The sequence below is a fragment of the Eutrema salsugineum genome, unplaced genomic scaffold (genome assembly GCF_000478725.1).
Source record: "Eutrema salsugineum unplaced genomic scaffold, Eutsalg1_0 scaffold_10, whole genome shotgun sequence".
Taxonomy (NCBI): Eukaryota; Viridiplantae; Streptophyta; class Magnoliopsida; order Brassicales; family Brassicaceae; genus Eutrema; species Eutrema salsugineum.
Genome location: NW_006256908.1, coordinates 6,667,328 through 6,680,708, shown reverse-complemented (window position 1 = coordinate 6,680,708; position 13,381 = coordinate 6,667,328). Strand labels below are relative to the sequence as shown.

General features: G+C 38.9%; 7 protein-coding genes across 7 annotated transcripts; 5 read left to right on the top strand and 2 right to left on the bottom strand.

Annotated features, from left to right (window-relative positions):
* Positions 1-2: 2 nt before the first annotated feature.
* LOC18028091 (lactoylglutathione lyase) lies at positions 3-1,619 on the bottom strand. The gene is made up of 4 exons (XM_006410283.2): positions 1,455-1,619; positions 750-980; positions 429-504; positions 3-284 (listed from the first exon to the last, which is right to left on the bottom strand). The coding sequence occupies exons 1-4, from the start codon at positions 1,521-1,523 to the stop codon at positions 247-249; spliced, it is 414 nt and encodes a 137-aa protein (XP_006410346.1). The 5' UTR covers positions 1,524-1,619; the 3' UTR covers positions 3-246.
* A 188-nt stretch (positions 1,620-1,807) lies between these two features.
* Positions 1,808-3,683, top strand: LOC18028090 (transcription factor Pur-alpha 1). Its single transcript, XM_006410282.2, has 5 exons — positions 1,808-2,223; positions 2,294-2,341; positions 2,478-2,618; positions 2,706-2,948; positions 3,048-3,683. Exons 1-5 carry the CDS (start codon positions 1,930-1,932, stop codon positions 3,198-3,200), a joined length of 879 nt encoding a protein of 292 aa, XP_006410345.1. The 5' UTR covers positions 1,808-1,929; the 3' UTR covers positions 3,201-3,683.
* Positions 3,684-4,022: 339 nt separating this feature from the next.
* LOC18028089 (probable CCR4-associated factor 1 homolog 7) lies at positions 4,023-5,401 on the top strand. Its single transcript, XM_006410281.2, has 2 exons — positions 4,023-4,322; positions 4,457-5,401. The coding sequence occupies exon 2, from the start codon at positions 4,521-4,523 to the stop codon at positions 5,349-5,351; it is 831 nt and encodes a 276-aa protein (XP_006410344.1). The 5' UTR covers positions 4,023-4,322; positions 4,457-4,520; the 3' UTR covers positions 5,352-5,401.
* A 411-nt stretch (positions 5,402-5,812) lies between these two features.
* On the top strand, positions 5,813-7,332 carry LOC18028088 (40S ribosomal protein S12-2). The gene is made up of 5 exons (XM_006410280.2): positions 5,813-5,873; positions 6,048-6,108; positions 6,445-6,742; positions 6,861-6,926; positions 7,048-7,332. Exons 2-5 carry the CDS (start codon positions 6,101-6,103, stop codon positions 7,105-7,107), a joined length of 432 nt encoding a protein of 143 aa, XP_006410343.1. The 5' UTR covers positions 5,813-5,873; positions 6,048-6,100; the 3' UTR covers positions 7,108-7,332.
* A 459-nt stretch (positions 7,333-7,791) lies between these two features.
* On the top strand, positions 7,792-8,562 carry LOC18028087 (coiled-coil domain-containing protein 94 homolog). Its single transcript, XM_006410279.1, has one exon. The coding sequence runs from the start codon at positions 7,792-7,794 to the stop codon at positions 8,560-8,562; it is 771 nt and encodes a 256-aa protein (XP_006410342.1).
* Positions 8,563-8,632: 70 nt separating this feature from the next.
* LOC18028086 (folate-biopterin transporter 1, chloroplastic) lies at positions 8,633-11,594 on the bottom strand. Its single transcript, XM_006410278.2, has 9 exons — positions 11,313-11,594; positions 10,789-11,024; positions 10,584-10,648; positions 10,316-10,478; positions 10,052-10,200; positions 9,691-9,951; positions 9,413-9,581; positions 9,242-9,334; positions 8,633-9,119 (listed from the first exon to the last, which is right to left on the bottom strand). Exons 1-9 carry the CDS (start codon positions 11,548-11,550, stop codon positions 8,820-8,822), a joined length of 1,674 nt encoding a protein of 557 aa, XP_006410341.1. The 5' UTR covers positions 11,551-11,594; the 3' UTR covers positions 8,633-8,819.
* A 754-nt stretch (positions 11,595-12,348) lies between these two features.
* LOC18028085 (uncharacterized N-acetyltransferase p20) lies at positions 12,349-13,236 on the top strand. The gene has a single exon (XM_006410277.2). It carries the CDS (start codon positions 12,447-12,449, stop codon positions 13,014-13,016), a length of 570 nt encoding a protein of 189 aa, XP_006410340.1. The 5' UTR covers positions 12,349-12,446; the 3' UTR covers positions 13,017-13,236.
* Positions 13,237-13,381: the final 145 nt, after the last annotated feature.

Here is a 13,381-nt window from a genome sequence, read left to right as displayed (position 1 = left end):
ACTAGTAGACAAGAAAAGCTCATTAATGCGATACATCCAACATTCAAAGCACATGAGATTCCAAACGTAAGTTGTCAGAAGTTAACATCAAACCTAGACAATATAGGCTCAACATTGTTCCAAAACTCTCCAGCTAAGAAACGAGAACAGGAACATGTTCTTTACATATGCATCTCGTGTTTCAAACAAGCTGTTTATTTTTGGTTTTATTACATTCTACGAGTACTCATACCACAAACTTCCGGTTCAAGACGCAGATCGACTTGCTACCTCTAATCCGTTTCCTGCAAAAATTTAACAGCAGAATCTGTAACAAGTTGCAAATAACAGTTCTTGTATATTATGTATTCTGAATAACAAGAGTAACCAAACTATTTGGGCATTGTTAATATTAAGCATCGGTGAATGAGCAAAAGGAGATTAATTACCGTCTGGATCAAAGAAGAAAACTTGCTTGACTTTTCCATCAGGAAGAGACTTCTGGAAAGTTTCAATCCCTTTCTCCTAACATCAATCAACGACGAGAGAAGATCAACGATTAAACACTCAGTAGAAAAACAACTGAAATCAATATTGAAACAGTTGCAGAACACTAGATGATCGTCAAAAGAGTAAGCTTTGAATTTCTGATGAAGCATAATTTGTTTCGACCAGTCAATATTCAATACCAACCATATATCCATACACCCTGATTCTGCATAATCAAGGCTCATGTGAACGAGACAAAGCAAAAGCTAAAGAAACAACACCTTGAGAGAACGAAGGAAAGAGTCGAAATTGCAGACGGAGAAGCAGATATGGTGACCCTTTGGGAGATGGCTAGGATCCCGAACCGCAGAGGTGGCACTGTAAGGACCTTCTGGAAGATTTGTTGAAGGGTTTCTCTGGATGATGTGCATCGCAAAAGCACCTGGTAAGTTTAGCCATATGACCTTTAGGTCTCCAAAATCAGGGCTTTCGATCTCTTCAAACCCAAATACCTGAAAATATTATGATCAGCCCCATTGATTTCAGAGCAAGAGGAAGGAAAAGTTAAATCAAAGAAGGTGAGGAAGAAGAAACACTGACTTGATCAGAAAGGATTAAAATTACGAAAGAGTATGACTACAACAAGTGATGTCTATAATAAAGTTCACTTCTTTTCCCCTCCAAATTAGAACAGTCTTAATTAGAAACGAGACAAGTGAAGAGACGGAAACATCCACAAAAGCACCACGAATCTCTAAAGAAAAACGCTAATTTGCAAATCCTAGATTCAAGTGCTGATGGGTAATCGATACATCCAGTTAATCAATTCAAAGGTTTCGTTTTTTTGTTTATTTTGTGTGTAGAATTTGTAACAACACAAACCCAGAACAGAGAATTCGATGAATCCAAGGAAGCAAAACCTGAAATACATGGAAATAGATTTACAAAAAAAGAGAAGTTTAAGAGATTGAAACGTCGGTTATTACCTCTTTGTAAAACTTGGCGAGCCGTGTGATATCTGATGATTCTCTGGCGATATGGCCAAGAGTCGCCATGTCGGTTCTAAGAAGAGAGAATTCAGAAACAAAGTTGCAACTTTTACAATTTGCGCACACAAAGTGAAACAAAATTGATTAATTAAAAAGATTAGTGAGTAATCATCATTAACTGATGTAGCTTAAGACACAGCCACAAACGTGGTAAAACTTGGTGCGGATTAAACCGGAGATAAGAACTCAAAATTTTTCAAATAAACAAAATCCAACCAATCAGACAAACCGTCAACAATGTATCCGGTTAAGATCCCGGTCCGAATTTAAACCCTATTTCTCGTAATCCTCCTCAATCTCTCATTTCTCAATCGCACTCTCACAGATCAGACGTTAATTCCAGCTCTTCCAGTGAAAGCGATCTCTCGGTGTTTCCGCGAAACGCCGATCGATCGGTTGAGAGAATTTGATTATGGAAGGGAATTCAGGCGGCGGAGCTGTCGGCGGAGGAGCGGCAGCTGGAGGTGGAGGGAGCGATGTGGAATTGGTCAGCAAGACGTTGCAGGTGGAGCATAAGCTTTTCTATTTTGATCTAAAGGAGAATCCTCGCGGAAGATACCTTAAGATATCGGAGAAGACGTCGGCGACGAGGTCAACCATCATCGTTCCTTCCTCCGGCATCTCCTGGTTCCTCGATCTCTTCAATTACTACGTCAATTCCGAGGAACACGAGCTGTTTAGCAAGGAATTGCAGCTTGATTCAAAGGTCTCGTCTTTCTTAGCTTCATCACTCATCTCTGTTACGGTCGTTGACTTTTTGTCTCTTTATCCTTTAGGTGTTTTACTTCGACGTCGGTGAAAACAGGAGGGGACGCTTCTTAAAGGTATCAACTTTCTTGTTTTCCTATACGCATCTGAGGTTTTAAGTTGGTGTGAACTTGAAGTTTAGGAATGTTCTTTTTCGTATTGGTAAATGAGATTTGATAGCTGAAAATTCTGATGGGTTTGATATGGCATTAGGTGTCAGAAGCATCTGTTAGTAGAAACCGAAGCACCATTATTGTTCCAGCTGGGAGCTCTCCTGATGAAGGATGGGCAGCTTTCAGGAATATCTTGGCTGAGATCAATGAAGCATCAGGGCTTTTCATGATGCCAAATCAGGTGGGATCTCGTTTTTTTTTGTTGGTTAAACATGAGCTCTCTGAGTCTCTCTCTCGGTCTCATTATGTCTTTCTCTCTTGGAAACAGAAACCTTCTGATGCACAGGAACATCTGGCTGGGCTTTCAGATGATGTTGGAGCTGGATTTATACCTGGACATGGTAGCCAAGCGGCATCCTCTTCAGAACTTACAGTGGATCGAGCATCTGACTTGCAAGGCCAGGATGAAACCGGATTGACTGGTGTTTCTAAAGTAATCAGAGCTGACCAGAAACGTTTCTTCTTTGATCTTGGGAACAACAACAGGGGACATTTCCTGAGGATATCTGAGGTAGTCTTACAAGTTCTATCTTGTTTTGCAGTTTTATAACTCTTGAGAGCTTGGTTTTAAGTTTTAAACATTGAGCATTCTCAAAACGTGAAAATATAGGTGGCAGGTTCTGACAGGTCCTCGATCATTCTACCTTTATCCGGTCTAAGGCAGTTTCATGAAGTAATTGGTCACTTTGTGGAGATCACCAAAGATAGGATTGAAGGGATGACAGGTGCAAATGTCAGGACAGTTGATCCTCCTCAGAGATGAATATTTTGATTCTTTTAAGGGGATGGAATTAAATGGAACCAATTCAAAATTCCAATCCCTTAACATATTGAATCTGGCGACATCAAGTAGCTGTTTCTGATCGTGGTGTGCAATAGCTTCACGTAATGTATCACTCATTCACATCATCTAAAATAATTCGGCAGGATCATCATTTGGCTTACATAGCAGATAAAAAGTTTGGACTTTGGAGTCTGCATCTGGGAATAAGCTGAAATCATCCACCATTTGTATCTCTCTATCTCTCTCCCTTCCATTCCTCTTAATAGACAGTTTGAAAAATGGTGAGTCCTCATTTGGTTTTGTTCTGTTTAACTTTTTTTTTTTTGTTTTTTTTTTTCTCTCAGTTTGGGTCATTGGGTGTATATCTGTTGACAGCATCATGCGTTTCAATTGTAAAAGAATATTGGGGTTTATATGTTTGGGCTAATGCCAGTGGTAATAAAAATTGAAGTTCTATATATACTTAATTGATTTGCCAACTTGACCTGGAGATTACCATTTTTGTTTTTGCAATTGAAACTACAAATGACTAACTTTTGTGTTTTAACTTGTGAATCACATATTTGTTTGCTAAATAGTTTAAACTTGGAAATGACTAACTATTGTGTTTTTACCTTTTGAATCGCTAGATAGTTTAAAATTGAAAAAAAAAATAATGTTACTTCTAATCCAAAGAAACCAAGAAAACTTGCTACACGTCTAATACTGAAGGAGCAGGAGCAGTGGCGAGAATGCTTTTGTGATTAAAAGATTTTGCCTTTTTAACCGATTCTACGATTTCAGGTAGACCAAATTTGGGAGGACTAAACAAATCACGTCAAGAAATAATGTAAGTTGGTGTACAATCAAGAGAATTTGTTGATAGAAAACAAACAGCTTTTGTGAAAATAAAAAACAAAAATTAAAAAAAATATCAGCTTCAGACAAGAAGAGAGAGAGTGAGTGAGTGAGCTTTTTAATCAAAAGGTCAAAAGCGAAGACGAGTTAAGTCGGCGTATCCTCCTCCTTCAATAAACCATCCCATCCTCTGAAGAGAAACCCTAGCCTTCACAATCGCCGCCTTCTCCAGATACATCTCTATCTACTTTTCTTGATTTCAAGGTTTGAATCAACCGACTTAATAAGCCGCCTCCTCATTTACGAGTCTTTCGAGATCTTTGAATCTTGCACGGGATTTATATCACCAGAGGTTTTGGAGATCTTCTCTGATTCCTTTCTTCTTGAATCGTTTGCAGATACACGATGAAACCGGATCGAATTTTGTTGCTCTAGATCCGTCCAGATTCATCATAAAAAATCATGACGCTATTTCCAGAGGACGACTCGATACAAATCCGCGAGGTGTGGAACGAGAATCTTGAATCAGAGATGGCACTAATCCGAGAAGTCGTCGACGATTTCCCTTTCGTCGCCATGGACACAGAGTTCCCCGGAATCGTCTGCAGACCAATCGGAACTTTCAAGACCAACACAGAGTACCACTACGAGACCCTCAAAACAAACGTGAACTTGCTCAAGATGATCCAGCTCGGCCTCACTTTCTCCGACGACAAAGGAAACCTCCCGACATGCGGTGGCTCCGACAAGAAACACTGCATCTGGCAGTTCAACTTCCGCGACTTCGACCTCAATTCCGACATCTTCGCTCACGACTCCATCGAGCTTCTCCGTCAATCAGGCATCGATTTCGTCAAGAACAACCAGATCGGTGTCGACTCGAGACGTTTCGCCGAGCTCTTCATGTCTTCAGGGATCGTGTTGAACGAGAGTGTTCACTGGGTCACGTTTCACAGTGGGTACGATTTCGGTTACTTGCTAAAGCTCTTGACTTGTCAGAATCTGCCGGAGACGCAAACCGGGTTCTTTGAGATGATTAGTGTGTATTTTCCGAGAGTTTATGATGTGAAACATTTGATGAAGTTCTGCAATAGCCTCCATGGTGGTCTGAACAATTTGGCGGCGCAGCTTGAAGTTGCTCGAGTCGGGGTTTCTCACCAGGCTGGATCTGATAGTTTGTTGACTTCGTGTACATTTAGGAAGCTGCAGGAGAATTTCTTCGTTGGTTCCATGGAGAAGTATTCTGGTGTTTTGTATGGCTTAGGTGTTGAAAATGGTCACATTGTTCACTGAAAAATTGATTATATTTAAATTATAAACCACAAAATTAAACGTTTATAACACTTTTGTTCTTTACTTTGATTCATTTTTTTGATGGTTTTAGATTACATATGTAGGTTGTTTCATAGAGAAGAGAACTATCCACACGAATTGTACTCGAAATGCTTTTTTTTTTTGACATCAATTGTTCTTGAAATACTTTACATGATGAGTAAGCAAAACACAAAATTACACAACCACACGAATTATTCTCCAAATCTGGTTTCGTATTGAGCTCCAAAACGACCAAACGAATTATATACTTCACATGTTTAGTTAAGTATTCATTGGCAGATTTAAGAGGATCCAAATTAAATAAATAGAAGAGGACTCAAATTAAATAAATAGCCCAGTGAGGCCCATTAAAGTGGCCCATATTCGCAACAAATCTGTAAAATTGGTTTTAAGGGTTCGTAAAACCCTAATATATAAACTCGTTACTCAATTTTTGCTTCCCTGAAACTCGTCGTTGTAGCCTCTCTCTCTCCCTCTAAGGTTAGTCTCTCACTGCACTGCAGAGTTCCTCTAATACTGCTTTTGTTTGAATTTGATCTGTGTTATGTATGTATGTAACGAAATTTTCTTCCTTCTCCGACGATTTTGCTTCGTTACAAATCCCTCCCCGTATTTGTTTTTGCTGATACTGATTAACTTTGTTTTTATTGGCAGATTATAAAAGGACTTTTGCTTTTCGTTCGTTAAGGCAAATTCAAAGAGTCAACATGTCTGGGTAAGCTTCTGTTTTTGATACATCTATGTTGATTTTACACCATTTCTTGTTTTAACCTGCTGAATCGGTGATAAATAAATAGTAAAGCTTAGATTTTTTTAGATCCATTTTAGGTTGTTAGGCTATTATATATTGGACTTGTGCAATTTGATGCTAATCCGAAGTCATTCAATCTCTAGACTAGCTAATTCAGGTATAGATTACATCGAATTCAGATTTCTTAATATGCTCCATAAGTCTAATTGCTTATTGTTGAGAGTTTAGGTATGGTTAATCACATAGAATCAATGTTTGTGGTGTGTGTGGCCGAGTGTTAATTCTTTCCTTTTATATCAGTGATGAAGCTGCTCCTGCTGTTGTTCCTCCGGCTGCTGAGCCAGCTGCAATCCCAGAGGACATGGACTTGTTGACTGCATTGGAGTTGACTCTTAGGAAGGCTCGTGCTCATGGTGGTGTGGTCCGTGGTCTCCATGAAAGCGCTAAGCTTATCGAGAAGCGATCTGCTCAGCTCTGTGTCTTGGCCGAAGACTGCAACCAGCCTGATTATGTCAAGCTGGTCAAAGCTCTTTGCGCTGATCACAACATCAACTTGCTTACAGTACCGAGTGCCAAAACCCTCGGCGAATGGGCTGGCGTAAGTTGTCTTTACTTCTCTTTTTTTTTTGTTAAAAGCTCTCTTTTTTAAGGAATGTTCGGTTCTTTTTGTACGACTCTGTTAGATAAATGAGTTATAATCTTGATTGTGGTTGTAGCTATGCAAGATTGATTCAGAGGGCAATGCGAGGAAGGTTGTTGGATGCTCATGCCTTGTAGTCAAGGTAAAGAGTCTTTTTACGTTCACTTAATCCATGAATCTTTGGAACCTCTTAAATAACATAAAATGTGTTTTGACTTGTGTATGGTGATTCATTGTGGCGGTTTTGTTTTTGGCTTTTACAGGATTACGGTGAGGAGACGACTGCACTCAACATCGTCAAGAAGCATATTGAATCTAACTAAATCAGCAACGTCGAATTTCAGATGCTTTCATCCTAAAAGAAACGCATTTTTTTTTCTTTCTTGTGGCCACTCTCTTTTTCTTATGTTTTCTTTGTTTTTTTGATATTTAATACTTCGTAGTGAGACAGGTCTTGAGAATTTGTTTGGAACATGAAGTTTTGTTGTTATCTAGTCTATCAATTTCATGACCCAATTCCCACATTAAGATTTTATATTTGCTCAGCATAAAGTCTCCATCTTTGATCATTCAATCCATTCTTGAAAACATCGAGTCTCCATTTTTGGTTTGGTCAAAACATTGTGCGCGAGATGTTTTTTTTCTCGTTCAAAGAAAATGAAAAACCAGGAGACAGTTTTTTTTTGGTTTTAGTAAAACGGGTTTTACACTAACAAAGAGGACGTCAAATTAAAAGAGAAAAGTAAAAGGAAACATGGTTAAAATCTGTATAACCTGTAAAACATGATTGTAACCAAACCCAAAAAAGAAATATATATATATATATATATATATCTGTAAAACCTTACTAAAGCTCTCGTCTTACACACTCGGGTCTCATCCCTTCTCCCAAAATTTCGACTTTTATAAATCTTAATCAATCTCATAAAGCCTTCTCCTTTCTCGCCGACTCTTAGAAGATTTTTAGGGTTTCGATTAGATCTGTGGTTTTTCTAAATTTTGTTCCGATGGGTGAGCGGAAAGTATTGAACAAGTACTATCCACCAAGCTTTGATCCGAAGAAGATTCCGCGGATCCGAAAACCGAAGAATCAGCAGAAGAATGTTCGATATATGCTTCCGTTTTGTATTCGATGCAACACATGTGGGAACTACATATCCAGAGGCACCAAATTCAATAGCCGTGTCGAAGAAGTAATCAACGAGACCTATTTAGGGCTCAAAACACACAGGTTTTACTTCAAGTGCACTAAGTGTTGCGCCGAGCTGATTTTGAAAACTGATCTACAGAATTCGGATTATGTAGTGGAATCAGGTGCAACTCGCACTTATGATCAACACAGAGATGAGAAGCAAGCCGAGGAGAGTGGAGATGCAATGAGTTCTTTAGAGAAGAGAAGTTTGGTTTCTAAAAGAGAGATTGAAGTTATGGCTGCTCTTGATGAGATGAAATCAATGAAATCTAGACGCATGTCGGTGAACGTAGACTCTATGCTTGAGGCTTTGAGTAGAAGAGACGACGAAGAAAAAGCAAAAGAAGAGGATGCAGTGCTGATAAAGTCTATCAGATTTGGTAAGCAGAGGAGGATTGCAGAAGAAGCAACCGATGAGAAGAAGAGAAGAATGGAGGCAATAGATGAGAAGAAACCTCAGACTAAGAGACTTGCTTGCGGAATTCAGACCTCTTGTGTTCGCATAATAACATCAAAGAAGAAGGCAACAAGTAGTATGGGACTCGCATCTCTATGTCACAACTATGGTAGTGATGAAGAAGACTGAATTAGGTTTGCTGAAAATCCAGAATCATGTTATAAACTAGTTCTAGAGACTACCATTATCACTACTTTTGCATATTGAAGTAGCTTTTTTACTTCTTTGTAAATGACAAACATTTTTGGTTACATGATGTGGTTATGAAATGGTTTTCAAGTTAACAGTTTGCTTCATTCTTCTCAAGTAACCACCGGGTTGGAACCGAATACACCACAACCCCAAAAGGTATGGCATTTCACATTTTTACATAATCATAATCTTCCTTAATTGGATTTCATCTCAATGTCTGCATCCTCTTTAGGAGTAGTGTCTGGTGAATCTTCTGGCAAGAGACCGAGTAGAGGCAGAGGGAGCAATGAGCTAAGATTGCATAGGATAATAAGCGTTGACAGGTTACCGAAACTGTCTCTTGTGATGCCGAATACTTGGGTCAGTCCTGCTCCCATAAGTCCACCAAGAACACTGCCTCCATTGGAGATTGACATGAGTGTAGCGAAGAGAGTTGCTTCCATTCCTTCTGGACACAGTCTTGCTGCTAACACAAGAACCGGCATGAATGAAGCCTGTGACAGTTTGATTTTAAGCTGTCAGTGCATTAATACTAACACGTTGCAATAATGCTGCATAGCTGTAGAATCATAACTATAAAGCCTTTGAGAAAACTAATGCAGACAAAAGCATAGACCTGAGCAAGAACTGTTAGGATTAGAGAGTCTCCGATAGCAAACCACTCGTCGCTTATTCCCAACTGCCTGTTTAACCCCGTCACGAGGAAAACCTGCAAAACATAAGAGCAGTCTCAAAAGTTATTATATCGAAGAAGGAAAAGTTCTTCTAGGGAACAGGTGGGACTAACCTGAGTCATCCCGAGACCCGCGCCGAAAATGGTTGTCACGAGAAAGATTTTTCTCAATGGAACAGTCTTGAGGAATCCATTGTACAGTCCTACTCCAAGTAATGAAGCAATTGAAGTCACAAGTTTAACTCGTCCTAGAAACTCTGGAGTAAAGCCGAGCTTGTTCGTTCTGATAATAAATTAAACCAGATAGCATTAGCTAGCAACTTAAGTAAACTACCATCTCAGTGAATATGAAAACAAGCCGTTGACCATGAACCAAGGGGAAGAGGACATACGTGAAGTAAAACATTGCGGAATCGGAGTGTGGTGTGGCTTGCCATAAGAAGATAAATAAAGTCGGGAGAAAAACATTCGGTTGCTTGATGGCACTCCATAGCTGAATCATGTTCTGCTTTGAGGTCTGAAGAAAGCCAGGACTTACCAAGGTTATGTTCTCTTTCTGCCCTGATGCTGCTCTGACCACACGGTGTTCGTTCACGAGAACAGCAACTGCTGAAGTGATCAAAGGTAGCAAAGCTGTCAACCCGAATACAAACCTGAGGTGTAACAGCTTTTAGAATGCCACCAAGTTAGTTATCTATGCAACGTGATACCGGAGAAGATAAGCTTCTTTCAAGGGCTAATTGTGTACTGTACCTCACACCGTATGACTCCACCAGGGAGCCGCTAAAGTAGGAGCTCACAATTCCACCAAAAGCTGAGGATCCCCAGCATAAGGACTGCAGAGATCCTGACACGCTTTGAGACTCACCACGAGCCCGTTCCACTACCATTGAGTCTACTACCTATTGAAACTTAACCACTCAACAATTCAATGTGCTGAAATATCGAGTCTATCTACTCAACCGAGCAAACTTAGCCAGAGTCAACTAAACCATCTAATGGGTTAGAAAAACTTACAACATCAGAAAAGGCGACAGAGAGGGAACCGAGAAGTATACAAGTAGCAGCACTATATTTACTGTCAACAAAACCAGCCATCAAACTCCAAGAAAATGCACCAAGAAGTCCCGAGAGAACTAGATATGACCTCCTTCGATAGCCAAATAGAGGTACAGAATCACTGTGAAAAGGACCAAGTTTCTTAGACTTTGCTATTTGGTCACAATGGTCTTTCCAAGATATAATCAGAGTGTTAACAAGAACAGAGGTGATGAAGGAGTCATACCTGATAAAACCATAGAGAGGCTTAACAAGCCATGGCAATGAAGAAAGCCCCGTTATCACAGCTGTCTAGTCAAGAATTATATTTTGTCAGCCTCTAAAGATTATTTTCATGAAAGTTCGATAAGAAAAGTCAATCAATCTCCTTACAAATCTGCATTGCAAATTCACTTATAACACCGATTTTGCAAAACATTACAAGGACATACCTCTGCAGGATCAAGATGCAAGTCGTCTTTTAAATAAAAACTAACAGCAAGCCTCGCGAGCCCTAAAACACCTTGAACGAAATACACCATTGCTACTGCAACATTGTCCGGTGATAACTCAACACCGAAAATTCTCTTTCTGCTACTAAGGTTTCTTCCTTTACGAGGCTGTGTTCTAATAGAAGTATCTCTTTCTCCTTCGATATCTGTCTTTGATGTATCTCCTTCAACTACACCTATAAACTCACACATTTCTCAAATTAGAAAATTTGAGAAATACCCAATTCGTGATCATAAGAACAGAAGCTAGTCCCAAGCTCACTAATTAAACACACAAAAATGGTAATTTAATAGTCGCGCGATTTTCAGTATCTCTTAATCCGAGAATTTTGAATTTTTGCCAAAAATTAATCTCAGAGTGTCACAATACTGACTACTGCGAACCAATTCCTTCAAAACACTATATTTCGCTATACCCAGAAAATTTGAAAGCATAAGGAATAAATGGTAGATGAGGAACTTACTAATTCTAGAATCTAAAAGCAGGCTTTCCTCAGAATCCCGCCTGCGAGGAAGCTCCGGGATTGAAACTATGGCGGACATATCTCTTTTATCCGGAGGTCTCCGACGAATCTTCCGGCGGTGGGATCGGGCGGCGATTGCAAGGCGTCGTGTCCCGTTGTTAGTGGGGAGGAAGGTGAATGGCAAAACTGTGATTCGAGAAGGTGAGATTGGGATAGAGAAAAGATTGCGAGTCGCCATTAAATTAAAATAATTAACCTTCTCTTTTTAATGAACACTCCGTGTCTTGCGCTCTCCTCCAGTCTGTGGATATATAATATACATTTTCTTTTCTTTTTATCTTCTGACCTTTTTTACTTATACAACAATTATTTTAGGTAATTTTTTCTGATTATTCTTTTTTTTCCTTAACATCTTCATTTTCTTTTTAGCTAGCTACGCAAGTGACAAATAAAATTTTTTGTTTTAAAATTTGTCATTATATATATTAAAAAATTTAGAAACAAAAAAAAAAGGTTCTGAAACTACAACTGAAAAAGTTAAGAAACTGAAACTGAAACTTCATTTATGTTCAAGACACTGAAACTGAAACTTCATTTGTTTACATAAAATTTACATGAAAAATACATGACAGCATTTTTTTTATGAAGCAAAGATTAGTTCATAAAACAAATTAAAGAATTAAATTTATTATCAAACAGATAACATTTTTGTTGTATACTACAATAGCGACAACATTTATACCAGCTGCTAAATTTATTTGTGGTAACTGCTAACCTTCAAATAAAGCATACAAAGTTTCTTAAACTAGCTATATAACCACAAAAATTAGAAAAAACAATAAATCGTCTAATTGGAAAAATGGTCAAACATGGTTTGCCATGTGGCATTATGGGCATATCGCAACTCAATAATAGGAGTTGGCCGAATGCTAAAATGATCCAAGACATTTGATTGTTGCGTATTTGACCGCGCGAAGCAAGAAGGAAAGTTCTGTTTTTTTTTTTTGTTACAAAATTCTGATTACTTAAATGGCGATATGTAGAACCAAATATCATAACCCATAAAATATTATTTCTAAAAAGAAGCCTCAGATAAACCTAGAAAACTCAAAAGAATCATCATCATCATCAGAGATGGATATCGACTCATGCAACATCAAACCAACGGACAAGTCCCAAACCGCCGTAAGTTCCTCACCGCCGGTTAAAATCCATCTCCGGCCAATGACTCTCTCCGACATCGACGACTTCATGGTGTGGGCAACTGACACAAACGTCACACGCTTTTGCACGTGGGAGCCTTACACGAGCCGAGAAGCCGGGATGGCTTTCATTAACGACGTCGTTTTGCCACACCCTTGGCTCCGAGCTATCTGCTTAGACAACGACCGTCCCATAGGCTCTATCTCCGTCACGCCCGTCGACAAGATCAGAGGAGAGATCGGTTACGTCATCGGAAGTAAGTATTGGGGGAAAGGAATCGCGACGGAGGCGGTTAGGCTTGTGGCGGCGGAGATATTCAAGGAAAAGCCGGAGATGGAGAGGCTTGAGGCACTTGTCGACGTGGATAACGTCGGATCTCAAAAGGTTCTTGAAAAAGTTGGGTTTGTGAGAGAAGGCGTTATGAGGAAATTTATGTATCTTAAAGGAAATGTTAGAGATATGGTCATGTTTAGTTTCTTGCCTTCTGATTCTTTGCACTGATCTTGATTTATATCTATAGGTAAAACACATTATAGTTTTTCAGAGTAATTAATTTGTCTGCTATATATCTGTATTTTGCTCAGTTTGTGAATCACATGTATAATTTGATGTGATGCTCTATGAATTTCTCTTCTTCTTATGTTGTTGTAACTTTTATACATTTACCATATATATTATACCATAATTATTTTAATAATTGGAGAGTACAGGCCTTTGTATCTACCGTGTTCACTTCATCAAATAAAACAAAGATTCCATTTCTCATAAAAAAAAGTAAGTTTAACACTGATCTTTAAAAGCACCCTAGAAAAAAATGTGAAAAAAATACAATATATGTACTTATATGTAATGAAAACAAAAAAGCA